This window comes from Euprymna scolopes, chromosome 27, assembly GCF_053919585.1.
Source record: "Euprymna scolopes isolate OS-2025 chromosome 27, ASM5391958v1, whole genome shotgun sequence".
Classification (NCBI taxonomy): Eukaryota; Metazoa; Mollusca; class Cephalopoda; order Sepiida; family Sepiolidae; genus Euprymna; species Euprymna scolopes.
Genome location: NC_136508.1, coordinates 83,013,610 through 83,031,507, shown reverse-complemented (window position 1 = coordinate 83,031,507; position 17,898 = coordinate 83,013,610). Strand labels below are relative to the sequence as shown.

The window sequence follows — 17,898 nt, the reverse complement described above, 5'->3', positions numbered from 1 at the left end:
CTCCCCACGGGACAGAGTTAGACACCAGGGTCGTTTGTTAATGTGGAGAAAAGGAACAAAAATAAGAATTGTCTCAGTCGTGAAGGATTTCTCCTCCACTGATAGAGAACAAGAAATTGAAGTACAGCATCTGAAGAACAGATACTACACTTTGATCTTGTTCCGAAGGCCAAGTAGTTTTGGTATTTTAAGAATAACTACTGTTATTTAATCAAAAACGAATTGAATTTATTTTTAAACTTTTGCTCTCTAATTTTAGCCAACATTATATAAATGAAACTAATCCCTATTTATATAAAATTAGATATATGTATATGTTTATATGTACAGGATTCACTCCTAAACTAATTAATCATCATGAATTTTTGAAACATCTGCTGCTAGGGATAAGGGGTGATAATGCTGACTGTATTGATATAAAAGGGACAAAGAGGGGTAGGTAGCCATTTTGTGATAATTCAGATACCTCTGATTTTGTAACATTTTAATTATGGGTACTAAACATCAAAATATATTCCCCAAATTCCAATTTTTTGAGCATTTTAAAGGGGTTTTATGGTTCATAAAAAGGCACAATTTGTATTTGAATATTCAAATATTTCAGATTTGCATTAAATTTGATCCATAGTCATTAGACACTAATTAAACAAGATTCTCTAAATTTCAATTGTTTCTTAAATTTTCTTAAACATTTAATTTGAAACATTTTCTTGAATCAAAATAATCTAACAGATTTTGATCAAAGTGTGAATAAGGATTCTAGACATAAGATTTTGTATCATTATATCTTAATTTTAATCTTTGTAAGGGAACGTAAAAGTGGTGTCACACTATTCTGAGAATCAATTTTACTTATCCTGGGACGGGTATTTTTCTAGTATTGTACAAATGAATGAAATTCTATAAATTTGTTAAGTATACGTTAATAGATTTCGGTTGGCGGAAAAGACATGATTGCCCTCCTGGATTATATATATTTCAAAGAAGAAGAAGAAAAAAAGACGACATTGAATTAAAAGATTTGTGGGAAAAGCACATTTTGAAGCAGTAATTCTCCATAGAGAAAATCACAGCATTTATAAATACACTTTTAATCAATGTTGATTTTAGTAATATTACGTACAGCTAATTACTTAAAGAGAAAAAAGAGGAATGTATTAGAATTAATAGAGCACAAGTAAAATGGGGAAATGTAGTGAATCCGAGCCTGTAGAAATGATTAACTGCATTGTAATTAAATGTATTTTCCTTTGGCAGAAGAATTAGGTTACAGGGGTAAATTGGCTTAAGTGTGAGCCAATCAAAACCCTTGCTGGTGCAGCACAAGTTACTGTTCTACTTAAACCAGATAATAGAATCGAATCGATTGCTCTATGCTTTCATCCAGTTTGTAATGGATGTCACCATTACCTCCCCTTAGATAACTCTTCAAAAAAAAAAAAAAAGAAAAAAAAAAAGGGAGTTCCAAAAAGAACTCCTGGCCTGGAGTGTACAGGATTAAAACAATAAAAAAGAAGTCGGCATTATGACCAATGCCCCTGTATTATGCATCCATTGTTCTTCCTTACTAAGCAACAAAATAATATTTCATGTAGGCAGCGATGGGATTAAAAAGAAAAAAAATGTCTACAAAAGATGACACCCAAATATATATTTGTATATTTTGGCAGCAAGTCATTATTCAAGCACGTCTGATTAAACACGATGGGGTTATTCTTTTTTCCGATTTTTTGGGGATATCTTTTCAATTCGACGAGTGGTCTTTTTTATTTCAGCTAGCATCTTGTATATTATGGTGCCCAAAAGTTGTTGTTCAGCCATATTTTTCTCAAGAGTTTTCTATCGGTACATCTGATCGTCGTCGGGAGTGATTGCTGTTTTCTTTGAGGCTTGGTGTATTTATAGTTAGTTTTTTTTTTTTTTTTATTGGTTATAAAGATGAGTGCAGGATAGGTAGTGGCAAATCATTTTTCTTTTTAATTTCGATTTTCTTATTTTATATATTATTTATTTAGTTTCTTGTTATTTATTGAAAACAGTATATTTGTCCCGATATTAAATGAGATCCGGTTAATAAGGGGCTGTAGTTTTTAAATTAGTAGGGCTTATAGTAATTTTAGTCTTTGTGTGCAATTGTTAAAGTATAGAATTTTAGTATTGTTAGTAAAGATATTTCTAATGTCGGAGGACTGTAGGTTTTTATCATAAAATGTTAGGTGTTGTTAGGTGGTCCAAAAACTCGGAAAAAAAAAGAATAACTGTCGTGTTAAATCAGACGTGCTTGAATACACACACACATATATCTATATACACACACACAATAAAAATAAATGAAGAATCGTGTGCACGCCATGCTAGATTTAAAAATAAAATTCACATACAGATGGTTATCTACAGAAAAGAAATATACAAGTAAGTTTTTTTCATGAAAAGACAAAGAAACTATGAATTATCATCTCAATTATATATTTCAACAAATTATGAATCATCATCTCAATTATATATATAAACAATGGCTACAAACGTACCATCTATGTGTTAAACATCTGCAGATCTAACATAATCATCCAGGATTTTTTAACAGCGTTGTAACCTTTATTTTTTGATCAGAAATATCCCAGCAGAGACACAGGTAGATCACATTCTGCTACTATCGGGTGAAGAATTCCTTAAAAAGGTACAACACCTGGACATTAAAAAATGAAGCCAACAGAAATACCCCAGAAGATTTTTGGTAAAAATTTGAAGAAAGATTACATCTACAAACGAATTTCCATGTTGCTCATTTTTATCTGCGTCAATACAAAGAGAATTTTGATGACTTTCAAGCCAGATGCAAATTAGAGGCAATGAAGTGCAAATTTCGAGACACACAGGATATATAGAAACGACTTTTAGAGAAGGTTATATCTGGAAAGAAGCATCCGGAACTTCAAAAACACCTAGCAAAGAGTGAAGATTTGACAGTGCATGAAGCTATAAACTGTGGCAGGACACAAAGCTTACATAGACCACATGAGACAGCTAGTCGAGCTAGATGCAGGCAAAAGGCAAGAAATAGATACATATAAATACAAACATTGTAAATGATATGGAAGCTCCCATCAGAATGGAAAATATCCAGCACTGATGTGAGGATTATACAAGTCACGTTTACTTGTTTGGTTTTATGACATATTTCTGGGTTATTTAAGGCTGAATCTGATTATTTTGGTAATTTGTTTTTATGCTTAAGTTCTTTATATCTTCAAATATTTATTCATGATATTTGGTTTTGTTGTTTTCTAGAGGAAAATTGTTTTTATTTTTGGCTTGATTGAGTTTTGCAAAGGGAATGGAAAAAAATAACAGCATCAATGTTTGGTAGATTTTAAGTCAGGATTGGTTGGTTGGTTGTTTTTGTTTTACGGCATTTCAACCCTTTTCGGGTTATTTAATGCCGAATCCAAAGATTTTGAAGAAAATTTTTAATAGAATATATTTGTTGTTTTCAAGTCGGTTTCTATTTAACTCATAGTTGGAACCCTAACAGGTACTACCACTCCGAGTCAGAGTGGACCTGGGAGCAATGGTAATTAAAGGGTGGCTCCACACTCCCCAAAGCCCACAAGCTGGGGCCTCACCACTGGATATAATTTAAGGTCATATCCAGGACTCCCATTGAGGGACTTTTATCCTCTGCAGGGGGGAAGTCGGTGTATTCTAATGCTCCACCGACAGGGCCTTTAAGTCAGGAAGCCAATATATTGAGATAGCCAGTTTTGGTAGCACCAGTAAGTCAAGTCAAAGCAAAAAAAAAAAAAAAAAAAAAAAAAAACAAATAATGTGAATAAAAAAAAAAAATTGATTAATTACCCATGGGTCAGGAATATCCCATTAACACTCGGCACACCTTTTCTGTCACCCTAAATTAAAAAAAAAAATGAAGATAAATTAATAAAAATAAGAATTAAATAAAAACAAATAATTCATTGATTTTATACAAAAAACAAATTTTACAGGAAATGGATTTCTATACAATTGAAATCCTGTTAAAAACATTCATAGAATAAGCATGACAAAAATAAAAGGTGCTTCTGTATTTACTAATCCACGATTTGCACAAAGTGGGTTCAGGGCTCGCTCAGCAGCTGACGGATATAACCAGAAAAAGTCATCTGAGCGTTCAAATGCATTGTCTGTTTTTAGCTAATACGAATTTATAAAGGCAACATTCTTATAAATTGGAAGAAATGAATTTCGGGAAGATAAATATTCAATATTTGTCGCTCGCCGCATGTGGGTTAGTCTTTTTCCTATAACATCTTCGGGGGGAAAAAAAAGCGTTCAGCAGTAAATGAATACTATCCTGCAGTCAAAACTTGACCTCATTTAAAACGGGCACCTGCTAAATCCAACTAATTAAATACATTCAAACGTGTTTCCGTTAGCATCTCGCGGTGGGGCAATGGTTAACATCGCACTTTTTTTTTCACACTTTAATTTACAACTTTGCCTCAAGGGTTCGGGTTCGATCTTCATACTTACTTTTTTTTTATCCCCCCCCCCAAACACCCGGGCAACGCTGGGTACCCCTTGCTAGTGTAGAATAAAGACTGTTATTGTTGTAATTTTACAGGCAATGTAAAATGCTGAAAGGTGTTGAAATGCTGAATCAAAGAAATTGTAACATTTAAGAAAATATTTACTATCATTGGTTTATCATATAGAACAAAATATTTTGATTTGAAAACAAACGGTTTTTAAATAAAAATATCAAAAAAAATTTTGTTTGCTATCAGTTTTATGTCATTAAAAAAAATTAATATTACGATATGTAATTTTTCTTGATTTGAATTTCCTCTAAAGTTTTGTAAAAAAATAGTCCAATAATTATTCATTGTATTTTCTTTGTAACAACAAAAAAACTTGTTTTCATTTTTCAATTGAATTATCTTTGTAATAACAGAAATTATTTACAAAATTGGTCAGTGTTTGTGCAAAAAAAAAAAAAATCATGAAATTTTTGTTTGATACCTTCCAACATTTTACGTAAATTGCCTGGAAAATTCTGATGATAGCATGTTCCTTATTCCAATTTATGTTACCTGAGACTGTGAAAGGGATTCTGATCAATTTTAGTTTTGTGTCAAGTCATGTCATTCCAACGCATATCTAAAAAATAGAAAAAGCAATGAATGGAACATCCAATGTGATTATTTTGAACAAACCAAACTGATCCTTAATAAGTATCGGCATAAAACCAATTATCTTCTATATAATAAAATGACACAGAAATTCCCCTCTGAACCAAAGTATCATAGGTTTGCAACAACAGATGCCACATATAAATTTAATATATCTAGTCTAATAGCCACTATCTTATATAGTTTTCAAACACTATTATAGACACAGACATGATAATACTATATTGACACAACGAGCATCACAATCACAACATCTTTAGAGGAAGGAGTTCCTACTTTTCTCTCTAAATATTTAGTCCTAACACTGCTACTAGTTGTCACTGGGACCAATTCTATATTTTTCACAGATAGTGTAATTACACCGATTGTAACTGACCCTTGGATGCATAGACATAACAATCTTTCTGATTTCCGATTCATAAATGATAACGGCTCCCAAATTCTGTCCATTTTGATTGGCTGAACTCTGAAAATTCTCATATCCCGTAATTCTATTCTTCCCTTTATAAACGAATGATTAATAAAATTAAAATATGACGTCACTAAGAGACCCCAATACAAAAACACAATTACAGTTGTTAAAAAAATTACAAAAAAAAATAATAAGTGTAAATAAACAATACAAAAAATAGAAAATGGAACTTCTCTAGAGAAAAATAAATATATATAGACATTTAGAAAATTTACATGTGCATGCCTGTCTTTGGTTCAGTGTGCGTTTGAAAAGAAAGACAACTTTTGTTGTTAAATACTTTGCAAAAAAAAGAATATAAATAAATACAAACTGCAATTTCTCTTGAGAAAATTAAATATAAATATTCAGTAACTTTACAGTATATTTGCATTTTTTTTTTATTGTATTTCTATGTTTGTCCCGTTAGTTTGTTTACATATTCATCGCAGTTGGAATCGTGCATGTGTATATTTGTGTGCATGTGTCCGGTTCAGTGTGTTTGAAAACAAAGTCTTTTGTTGTTAAATACTTTGCAAAAAAAAACAATAAATAAATAAATGCAAATAAATAATACAATCTGCAACTTTCCTTGAGAAAATTATATATATATATATATAAAATCAGTAAATTTAAAGTATTTTTTTTCATTTATTGTCTTTCTATTTTTTTTCCATTAGTTTCTGGGTCAAATTATGCGGGGTGTTCATTGTACAGGTTGGCCGATAAAAAAGGGTGCTTCTTCGATATTGTAGCGAAATCAGACAGCTGAAAATTTGATTTTTATTTAAAAACAATTACAACTACTTACACTTTTTGTCAACTTTAACAATAACCAATGTTATCTACCTAATTTTCATGTCACAATTTATTAAGTCTTCCATAATTCAACAAAACAAATGATTTTGGCTGTTTGCTTTGTCACATTATTAATTTATACCTTATCATCTTGCGTGTATTTGGATATTTTCATTACTGTGACATGGCAATTCATTAAATGCTACTGGTTTCATTTGGACGTCAATATTTCTATTAGTACAGTACCGAACAAACAACAAAATTATATTTGAAAGCAATGTCCACAGGTATTGCGAACATGAACATAAGAAACATACATTTTGCCTTTTCTGTTTTTGGTTTGTTTTTAGTCACAGAAACACGTGGCTGGCTACAATTACTATTACAATATTATCAAGTTAGACATGAGTGTTTATAATTTGCAGCCTGTATGAAAAATACTGCCAGGCAGTTCAACTCATCATAGAATTTATTTGACATTTTTTTTTTTTTTTTAGAAGAGAATCACTATTTATCAAGGCACAAAAGCCACTCAATGATAAGGGTTAATGAGCATTAGGTTGGTGAAACAACATTATAACAGTGGGTATTCGTGAAAATTGGGTAGAATTGGATTATTTAAGAACTTGTTTACATTGGACTTGAAAACGACTATGGTGTAGTTAGTTGGGAAGCAGTACTGTTCCATAGGTGGGTAGTTGTAGGAAATAAAGGAATTTGCATTTAGTTGTAGGCACAGAGAAATTGTTGACAGTGGTTGTAGCTAGATGAGTGTTTGTGGTGAATGCTTAGCAGGGAGAGACCACCATAGATTAGTTGAGCACTTACCATGAAAATAATGATAGAACAGAGACAGGCTCACGACGTCTCCTTTGTTAGAAAGAGGTTGTAAGAAGAAGAAAACGACATCGCCTACTAAATTTCAAAGTCGGTTTTTGAATCTTGTCAAGGCAGGAGAGAGTGCTTATGATCAGATGTGGCAACAGTACTCCATTTTAGGACCTATTTGGCTCTTATACAGTTAAAGAATTCTGTTGGAAGTGGGATAGCTTCTGGAGTGGTAGAATGATCCAACCATGTTTTCAGCAACCTTGGCAACAGATTTAATATGTCATCCATTTTAGGTCAGCTCTAGAAACTTGACAAAGTAGGGGGCTTCCTTGATACAAGAGCTATTGATTTTAGTTTGGGCCAAGTGGGAATAAGAGCATTGGTGGTGAAAAGATAGAATTAGGTTTGAGATATAGTAAAATTAACCAGCCACATTTTACCCCATTGCATCACGAGTTTTTTTGTTTTTTTTTTAGCTATTTAAGGGACAGAAATACAAATATTTATTATTATTTATGTATATAAATATATTTGTATATATTAATATATCATTTATAATGAGATTTAAAAAAATGTCTATGCATGAAAGATTTTCATGGTTTATAAATTCATAGAAAATAACTTTTGTATTTGCTGAAATCATTCAAGCAAAACATGATATATTGTTGAATAGTTCACACTCTGAATCCTAAATTGAGGCTTTACTTGTTAGATGAAAACAAAACAAAAAAATAAAAAATATATAAAAAAAAAATGACAGATATGTTTGTTTCGTTAATGAAAATATTTCATGCAAGTGTACGCCCTTTGCTAGTGTTTGCACTTATCTTTGATATATAAAAGTCAGTGTTTGTTTTTGTGTTATAAAAATTGATATACTAACAGTTAAAACATTCAAATAAGTTTTAATAAGAGTTACATTGTTCATAAAATTTAAAGATACTACTGAAATTTTCTTTCAATTCCATCTAGGATCAATAGAGTCAGTTATCGGTTAGGTCCATAAAATAACTGAAATATATTCGAATGTAAAGAAACTAAATTCGTTTTTTTATAGGTACTTGCACAGTTTACAAACTATACTGAAATAACGTTCTTATTAGGAAGCCATTCTTAACATGGTAAAGAAAGGCTTTGTTAACTATTCTGTACTTTCCACCTAACAATTTAACGGACAAAAGATACCTTAAAATTGAATTTAGCCTTAAAATCTTATCTAAAACATGACAGTTCATAAATTGCGCAAGACCCCCTTTTTTTTGTTTCATGAAAAAAAAAAAAAAAAAAAAAAAAAAAACCTAAACAAAGAATATCTAAGTAATGTAATCTAAAAATGGTTTTTAAACATTCAAATAATTTGTATTATTTGAATTTTTTGGACTACTGTTCTCATTTTGAGTGTAATTTTCACAACATGGTGAAATGGTTAGAGTACTTGCAAAAATTAATTGCAAAAGTGATATTCTCCTTAATTTAAAGGTTCAATTCTCAATGTGGGCAACTGAAAAATACAATTACGAATTACTTAGAACCTCTATTCAGTCATGGCTGAGGGAACGAGAGCATGCTACTCAAAATTCCGTCCAAATTCCTAAGTTCGACTAGATACATCTAAAGAAGGTCGGAGGTTACATCGATAAAAAGCAATGTGAACATGACACTCAAGATGAGAACAGTAGTCCAAAGAATCCAAAAAATATGAATAACCAATCCTTATCTAAAAAAATTCAGAAACTTAATTCAAAAATTATTTTATTACTATTCTTAATATTTAATAATAATCTAAGAAAAAGAATTTGTTTGGATTTATTAAAACCATTATTCATTTTACATCTAGAAATGCAGCACCAACAAACATTAAAAAAAAAACCCCAAAAAACAACAACAAAAAAAAAAACACCACCTTCTATACCTCATATTACAAATATCATTTTTAAATTATTTTATTTACTCAAACAGTACATTGTCACGTAAGGAGTTACTGGGAATTAGTAGCTAAGTAGAGAGCTGTGCAGCAAGATATCTGTTCATATTACATTTAAATTTCTACATGTTCATTCATCAGGGTAGCAGGGAGGGAATTCCAAAGGTTAGTATGTGAGAAGAAAGAAGCTATTTGAATAGAAAGCCATCCAGCATCACTCCACAGTGGAAGGGTTGAATTTTACTGATCACAAGATTTGTCGCGGAGGTATTTTTGTTAACAGGCACCAGTACAGCAAATTTGGAGCACATTCCACTGAAGTACAGGGATGTAACATTGTGGCGATGAGTCCGTAGTTTGAGCTTGGTATACCTATTAGATTAGAGACTCATTTTTGGACCTTGTCTAAAAGCGACTAGTGGCTGATGCATCCGCTAAGGTGTAACAACAATACTCTGTTGCATGTAACCAGACCTTCACCACTGTCCTCCCTAGTCCGCTCCCCTTCCTAGATAACTCTCTCTTAAAAGAAGGAAGATTATGTAAGATGGCCGCTCAGTAGTTTCACTTAACTCTGTGTTGTCCTCATTCTGATACTAACTCATGAACATAACGTGGTGGCAGTGTGTTTACGGTATTCGTACCATCCAAGAAGAATGACAGATCATCAAATAACGTGAATGCAGTATTCCTTTCGGTTTTAAATTCTGGTATTTTCTTTTCTTCTTCTTCCACTCGGTCACTCTCACATGTCCTCACCTCATGGCCTCTGCTGATTTCTACAGTCTTCTGTTATTGTCATTGTTGAGTTGCTGTCACAAGTGATTCTTGCCTACACTTTTTTCATCTCTTCATTGATTAATTTCTGAAACAGAACATACCTGTCTCACGGCGATGTCTGACCACAAGCCTGTCGTCTCAATCAGCAAAAAGCCCCCATCAAAGGCATCAAAACGGCTACAAAACTTCCTGCTACAGGCCCAGCAATACAACTACACACTCCAATATAAACCTAGGAAAGATATCCCACTGGCAAATACGCTGTCACAAGCACCAACAAACAAGCCAGAGTTGGAAGAAATAACATCAGTGAATAATCTGACAATGCATCACAGACTCGCAGAGATTTGTCAAAAGACACTTGAAGACTCCCACATGAGAGCGCAGGCAGAAGTAATCACTATAGGGCGGTTGGACGATAAGAAAACCCTGCCCAATTCGATGAAACTGTTGTTCGATTACAGAGATGATCTCACTGTACAAAATGGACTAATACTGCGAGGACAGAGAATAATCATACTGCATGCTATGCGGGCTGAGATGAAACAAAAGGCACATGCTGACCACCTACGCATAAATACATGTCTGTGAAAAGCGAGGGACCTTACATTTTCACCAAGAATGTTTAAACAGATTAGACAATACATTGAAGCCTGTTGCACCTGTGCAACCTATGTAGACCACCAGCCAGCAGAAGCACAAATCATAGCACCAGTCCTGGAAAGTCCTTGACAAAAAGTAGTGGGCAGACCTTCTATCATGAGGAAGGAATAACTATCTGATCACAGTGGACAGACATAGCAATTTCTTTGAAATTCACAAACTGAATACACCCACATCAGAAGCTCTGATTGAATGCATGAAAGTGAATTTTGCATGCCAAAAGGTACTGACATCCGACAATAATCCTCAATTCTCATCACACACGTTCAGAAAATTTGAAAGGAAATGGCTGTTCAAACACGAAACAATATCACTAGGCAACAGTCCAAGAAATGGTGCTGCTGAAGCAGTAGTAAAAAATCGGCAAACACCTTTTGCATATGCAAAGCGTTAGAAGATCCATTTTTAGGGCTGTTGAACCTATGCAATGCGCCAACCGATCGACTAAACATCAACCCGGCACAAAGACTCTTTGGCAGAAGGTCAAGGTCAAAAGTGCCGGCTGTTGAATTAAAACAATCCCTCTACCCACATTCAACTGATGAAGTATAGAGGAAACAGGAAAGGAGGCTCAGACACCATGGCACAGAGAAAGAGCTGAAAGGCATCAACATCGGTGACAATGTTAGAGTTCAACCATCCAATCCCTACACAAGAGAGTGGAGGGAAGAAACAGTTCAAAAACGAATGACTGGTAGGTCATATGAAGTAGAGGCAAGAGATGGACAACTATACTGGTGAAACAGGCGATTCCTGCGCAAACCACCCGAATTAAAACACCCCTTTCCAGGACACTATCAGACTACATGTGTAGCTGATGCTCACCCTCAGTCCTAAATATGGCCTTACAAAGCCAAACCACAAAAAGAAAGGATTGCACAGGAAAACGAGTCAGCTGAAGAAAGCATTTATGAAAAGAATGACAACCGACAGCTGATGTGTTATTTGAAAACCTACATGATACAATAAGCAATCCACCTTTCCCCATGTTGCCATTCAAAACCCTATCTTTACCCCTTCCACCTAAGAAGAAAACAAAAGGAATAAACACCATCCCTGACGGTGGTGGTGGGAAGATGTTGCATGTAACCAGACCCCCACCACTACCCTCCTTAGTCCTCTCCCTTTCTTAGATAACTCTCTCTTAAGGAAGACTTAAGTAAAATGGCCGCTCAATAAAATTGCTGTTTCATGTGGCTTTGTGTCGTCCTCATTCTGAACATAACATGTGTGAATGGTGGTTTTGTAGAGATGCAAGATACTGGTAGATGTGAAAAGTTTTCTAGCATGATAGAGGGAGCCCACTTTTCTTTACAGCAGCCTTGGTAATATTTTCAATATATTCGTTTGAATTCATGCTGTCTCAATTTTGGTTGATTAGTTTTAATGATGGATTCTCAGATAGGATTAGTCATAGCAATTAGTCATTCATTGAAAATCCATGGGTTAAAGAAAAGACTTTAATAATTATCTATACTCCTTTGTCAAACAATAAATTTTGTTGTAATACTACATAATGCAACCTAGAATCTCTCTCTCTCATATATATATATATATATATATATATATATATATATATATATATCAGTCCAAATTAAGATATTCTCTTAACTTTTATTCATGGAATAAAAATCCAGAGTTTATATAATAGTGCTCAAAAACAAATAAAACCATCTATATTAATATTTATTCATACAGACATGTACAGGCTTTGCTACACTGACATAAAAATGTTTTGATCTGTAGTTATTAATAACTAGAGCTATGACAACAGCATATTCTTTTCATTGTTTTGATTCCCGAGTATATATCTAACACAGTCAAACACAGTTAATTAACCGAGAACCACATCACTCTATATAAAAGCATATAAGATATCAACTGATACACACTCGAGAGTCAAAACAATGAAAAGAATATGCTGTTGTCCTAGCCCTATTAATAACTGAGACTTTTCAATATGAGCACTTAAAGAAAAAAAAAGACATTTTTTGCCCGATAAGATTTTAGTTATTAATAACTGCAGATCGAAACATTATTATGCTAGTGTAGCAAAGCCTCTAGATGTGTGTATAAATATTATATATGTTTCAGTTTTTACTTACATATTCATTAATTAATAAAATAGGTACCTTCGGCACGCCTTATATTGCCTTGATAGCTTTCAAAAGCACCTTCAAAACCTGGTAGGTGATGCTCTTTTCTCTTCCTGCAACTTCTTTCCTACAGAAGAGATGTTGCAAGCCTGTCTCCACTTTATTGCTATTTTCATAGCAAGTGCTCGACTGAACTGCAATCTATGGTTCCCCTCGCCAAACTTTCACAAAAAATACTCGACTAGCTATAACCACTATATATGATTTCTCTCACTCTATCTGTGTCTGAATCTAAATGCAGACTCCATGAACAAACCTTCTTTCTCAGAACTGCCTGCCTTTAGAACACTGTTCCACTGGCCTGCTTCCTAGTTGAATACAACATGGTAGCCTTTATAAATCCAATGTAAACTATTTCTTCTTGAGCCGCCCCATAAATTTAATAAAATTAAATTCTACCCAATTTACACCATAACCGATTGCTACACTACCACCTTACATTCCTTAACCCTTATCCTGGAGTGGCCTTCGGGCCTTGATAAGTGGTGGTTCTCAAGTAAAAAAGAAAAAGAAAAAAGAAAAAAAAAAAAGATTATGCCCCCCCCCCAAAAAAATTAATATTTATTCACCATGCAATAATGAATAATAGAAACTTCATTAACACAACAGCCCCTGTAACTATACCGTACTTTGGGGTAATTGCGCCAAGTCCGGGGTAATTGCCCAATTAGCTAAAAAGTGCTAGGTTCAAAATAAAAGTATTCCAACTATGTGACGCGGTTGACCAATTGTTTCAAAGTTGTACTCATATTCTCATCGTACAGATTGAAGAACACTCCTCGCCTTAAACCAATCCTTGACCGGTTTTGAAATATGTTACTTCTCAAGTTCAAATGTTTGTCAAAATGAAAACATTTAGAAAATTTTAAATGAAAATAGCAAATAACCCATTAGGTACTACTAATGAGTATTAGTTATGAGTGCAGGTTGCACTTTAGTTCACCCGTAACAGTCGCTGTGTGTATAGTATGGGAGTTTTTTTTTTCTTTTCTTTTCTTTTTTTTTTGTGTGTTTTTTGTCGATCTTTCCTATTTATTGATTCAAACAATTTGGGATTTTAAAACGCATTGAAAATCTGTATAACCTGCTATTTTCTGTTCCTTCACTTAATCTATTACATATCCGTATTTTTTAATTAGTTTAATTATATTTTAACAAATGCATATTTTATTCAATTTATATCTGAGAATTTCAGGGTCTTTTTTTTTTTTAAAACTAGGTTAAGTAAACATTCATTCATTTTCGTGAACATTAAATTTATTATATTTAAAAATATTTTATTGTCAGTATTAATTACTTCTGAAAAAGTTGCTCTGTAAAAATATTTAAAACAAAAATAAACATATATATTTATTTTTAAAAAATCAATTTCTGGATATTATGTGTTAATTCATTGGGATCTTCATATTATGTAACATTGTTTACTTCCGGCGAGTTTCAAAACTGAAAATCGCTAGATCCTATTTTTTTTTTTTTTTAAATGCTACTTCACTGAAATGTACATGTCTATATAAATAAATATTAATATAAAAATTTTTATTTGTTTTTGCACACTATTATATAAACTCGATGTATATTCTCTGGATTTTTATTCTATGATTAAAATTAAGAGAATATCTTAACTTAGACTTATATATATATATATATATGTTTTGAGCCGCAGTGAAATGATTGTGGGCCAAGCATGTATGCGTGGCAGTCGCGCAACTACGACCACCTAAAACAAAATACTTTAGCGACTGGCATTCTGTCATCATCTTCAATCCCTAGAAAAACAAAGAAAGAGAATAACTCCTGAGGCAACAAAGGGGGCAGGCCTGGATAAGCTGGAAGCCCTTAGCCTGCAACTGCACTCAGGCGGCGGATCTAAGATGGTCGCTCTCTGGTAACAGTGCCGTGACATCAGAGCTCGGCAGCTATATCCGTGACTGGGCTGTCCTGTTTAGGACCACTGTAGCCCACCCCATCTGGGGAGGCCCCTAGAAAAGGTGGGGTAAACCTCGGTCACGGCAAAACATGTCTGTTCAGCTTACCGCGACTGGCGAACATCCCACTAATGCGGTCGCAAAAACAAGATTTTAACCAAAGGTGCATGGAACATTTGCACCCACCAAGATGTGGCGAACACGAATCGCCCAGAATGAAGAACAACCCTCGTCTGCAAAGAGCTCACCCGTTTCCATGTTGATGTGGTGGCTCTAAGTGAAACCTGACTACCCGAAGAGGACAACATCAGAGAGGCTGGAACGGACTACACCATCTTCTGGAGAGGCAGGGCCCCAGAGGAGCCACGCATCCACAGTGTCAGCTTTGCCATCCATTCCCAGCTGGTGCAGCAGCATAACCTCGTTCCCAAGGCTATCAGTGAGCGCCTGATGACTGTCTGCATCCCCATCACGCAGGATAGACACCTTACACTCATTTCAGTCTACACCCCGACTTTAACCTCTACTGATGAAGACAAAGCTGCCTTCTACATCCAGCTTGACCGCACCATCCAGGTAGTGTCCGTCAATGACAAGCTTGTTGTGCTGGACGACTTTAACGCCCAAATAGGCAGGGACCACCGCCTGTGGGAGGGCATCATCAGTTGCTACGGCATTGGAAGCTGCAACACCAATGGCCAATTCCTACTGGGTCTATGTGCAGAACATCAACTCATGGTAACCAACACCATCTTCCAGCTACCCAAACAACAAAAGACCATGTGGAGACATCCCAGATCCAAACACTGGCACACCCTGGACTACGTTCTGACCAGAGCCAGAGACAGAGGAGACGTCCACATCACGCGATCCATGCCCAGGGTGGATGACTGCTGACTTTCCATGATGATCATTCGACCACCCAAAAGGACACCCAATAGCGTACCAAACTGACGTTTTGACTGTAGCAAGCTCCGCAACCCACAGCTGGCACAGAATTTCAGGGAGGCCTGCGAATGACACCTCGTAGAGCCCGTGAGTCAGGCGACAGTAGAGCACCAAACTGATCACCCTCAGAGACGCCCTGACCCATGCCGCAGAGGTGGTACTAGGTCACACCACCAAGAAAAGGCGGGACTGGTTTGATGAGAATGAGGCCACCATCTCGTCTCATTGAAGCAAAAACGTTAAGCACGTCTGATTTCAGAGAACCAACCTACAGCTGCCAACGAATGTGCTCACAAGGTAGCTGTAGCAGACTGCCGAAGATTCGTGAAGCCCAGAACAGTTAATGGAAGAGAAAAGCTGCTGAGATCCAGCTTTTCGCTGACCAATGTGACCGCCGCAGTTTCTACGCAGCAACGAAGGAAATTTTTGGTCCCACACGATCATCAGCAGGCAGCCTAAAGAACGAAAATAGGACCATGACCATCTGACTGTAAGGGCATCCTGGAAAAATGGAGGTGTCACTTTAAGAACCTCCTTAATGATCATACTGACACCCCAGATGATCTTTTGAGAATGACCCTACAGCATCCTCTCCGTCTCTGGATGGCACTCCCACCCTCCATCCAGAACTTCAATAGGGCCCTGAAACGTATGAAGCCCGGTAAGGCCCCAGGGCCAGATAACATCCCGCTGGAGCTCCTCACTCATGGTGGCCTCAAGCTGAGAAATCGTTTGATGCTCCTAATACTAAAAATATGGGAGACCAACGACTTTCGTGATGCTAATATCATTACTATCTTCAAGAAGGGGGACAGGGAGAACTAACAACTACCGGGGAATATCACTGCTTAGCATCACGAGTAAGATTTTCGCTCAGATTCTCTTTGACCGCCTGCTCATCCTCGCAGAGGACGTCTTGCCGGAGACCTAGTGCAGGTTTCGACCTTCCCGGAGGACAGTGGACATGATTTTCTGTGTAAGGCAACTGCAGGAGAAAAGCAGTGAACAGTAAAAGCCCATGATGTTCATCTTTTGGGACCTTAAAAAGGCTTTTGATAAAGTGCCATGACCTGCCATTTGGGCTGTCCTCGCGAGATACGGTTGTCGACCCAACTTCGTTGAACTGGTGCTTGCCCTCCATGATGGAATGGTTGGAAGAGTTTGTCATCAGAACTGTCTTCAGGACCCATTCCCCATCAACGGTGGTCTGAAGCAGGGGTGTGTTTTGGCTCCAACGTGTTTCTCGCTGTAAATCGCAGCAATGCTCAGCGAGATTCTACCAGACATACTCTCAATTGGCCTGCAATTTTGCTTGGACGGAGGAATTTTCAACCTCGCACGACTCCGTGCCAAAACCACCTTATGCGAAAACTACATATGCAGCGTTAGCAGACACATATAACTCTGCATATGAAAGGTCTGGGATGCAGGTCAACACGGACAAGACCAAGACCTTCGTCCAACATCCACCAGGACAGACGCTCCCAGCCCTTAATATCACAATTAACAACCAACCACTAGAGGAGGTAGATCAATTCTCTTATCTTGGAAGCATTTTAACATCTACTCCTACATGCAAGAAGGACGTGGAGAACAGAATAAGAGCAGCCCATTCCACCTTTGGATGATTCAACTGCCGTGTATTTAACAACCACGGACTTACAATGACCACAAAGATAATGGTGTCCCGGGCAGCTGTCCTCTCCACACTCCTGTACGCCTGTGAAACGTGGACACTATACAGAAGTGAAATAAAACATCTGGAATGCTTCCAACAAACAAAATTAAGGCAAATTATGAAAATACCCTGGCAGAGCGATACCTCCAACTCTGAGGTACTGAAACGTGCCAAAATGACAAGTGTTGAGGCCACTATTATCCACCACTGCCTCCGTTGTACAGGCCACGTCCAGAGAATGCAAAATTCAAGGCTTCCCAAGATAATGATGTACGGAGAACTGGCAAAAGGAACCAGACCACGAGGAGCACCAAAAATGCGCTACAAAGACTATCTGAAGCGCACTCTGGCAGCACTGACCACTCCTCGTGGGAAGAGGCTGCCAGAGACAGGAAGGTGTGGAGGAACGCTGTACACCTTGGTAGTGCTTACTTTGAGGAGGAAAGGAGAACAGAAGAGGCTGGGAGAAGGAGGAGAAGGGAGCGAGAGCAAACCCATCTCCCTCCCCTCCCCTGTGAGCACTGTCCGCGGCTCTTCCGCCAGAGAATCAGACTGTAC

General features: G+C 36.2%; 2 protein-coding genes across 5 annotated transcripts in view; one reads left to right on the top strand and one right to left on the bottom strand.

Moving 5' to 3' along the window:
* The window catches only part of LOC145248945 (ras guanyl-releasing protein 3-like), a 258,134-nt gene that overhangs the window by 105,638 nt on the left and 134,598 nt on the right, over positions 1-17,898 (bottom strand). For 3 of the 4 annotated variants that reach the window (XM_080110745.1, XM_080110742.1, XM_080110743.1), the window contains exon 3: positions 3,856-3,905. In XM_080110745.1, the coding sequence (XP_079966871.1) occupies positions 3,856-3,859 (4 nt within the window). In that variant the 5' untranslated portion in view covers positions 3,860-3,905. Of the gene's footprint in view, positions 1-3,855; positions 3,906-5,087; positions 5,155-17,898 lie in introns of all 4 variants that reach the window. The other variant, XM_080110744.1, reaches the window with a different exon arrangement.
* On the top strand, positions 15,165-15,611 carry LOC145248723 (protein CFDP2-like). Its single transcript, XM_080110374.1, has one exon. It carries the CDS (start codon positions 15,165-15,167, stop codon positions 15,609-15,611), a length of 447 nt encoding a protein of 148 aa, XP_079966500.1.

Bases quoted from the DNA above. Each gene is read 5' to 3' on its own strand.
- LOC145248723 (XM_080110374.1), top strand. From the start codon at position 15,165: ATGACTGTCTGCATCCCCATCACGCAGGATAGACACCTTACACTCATT.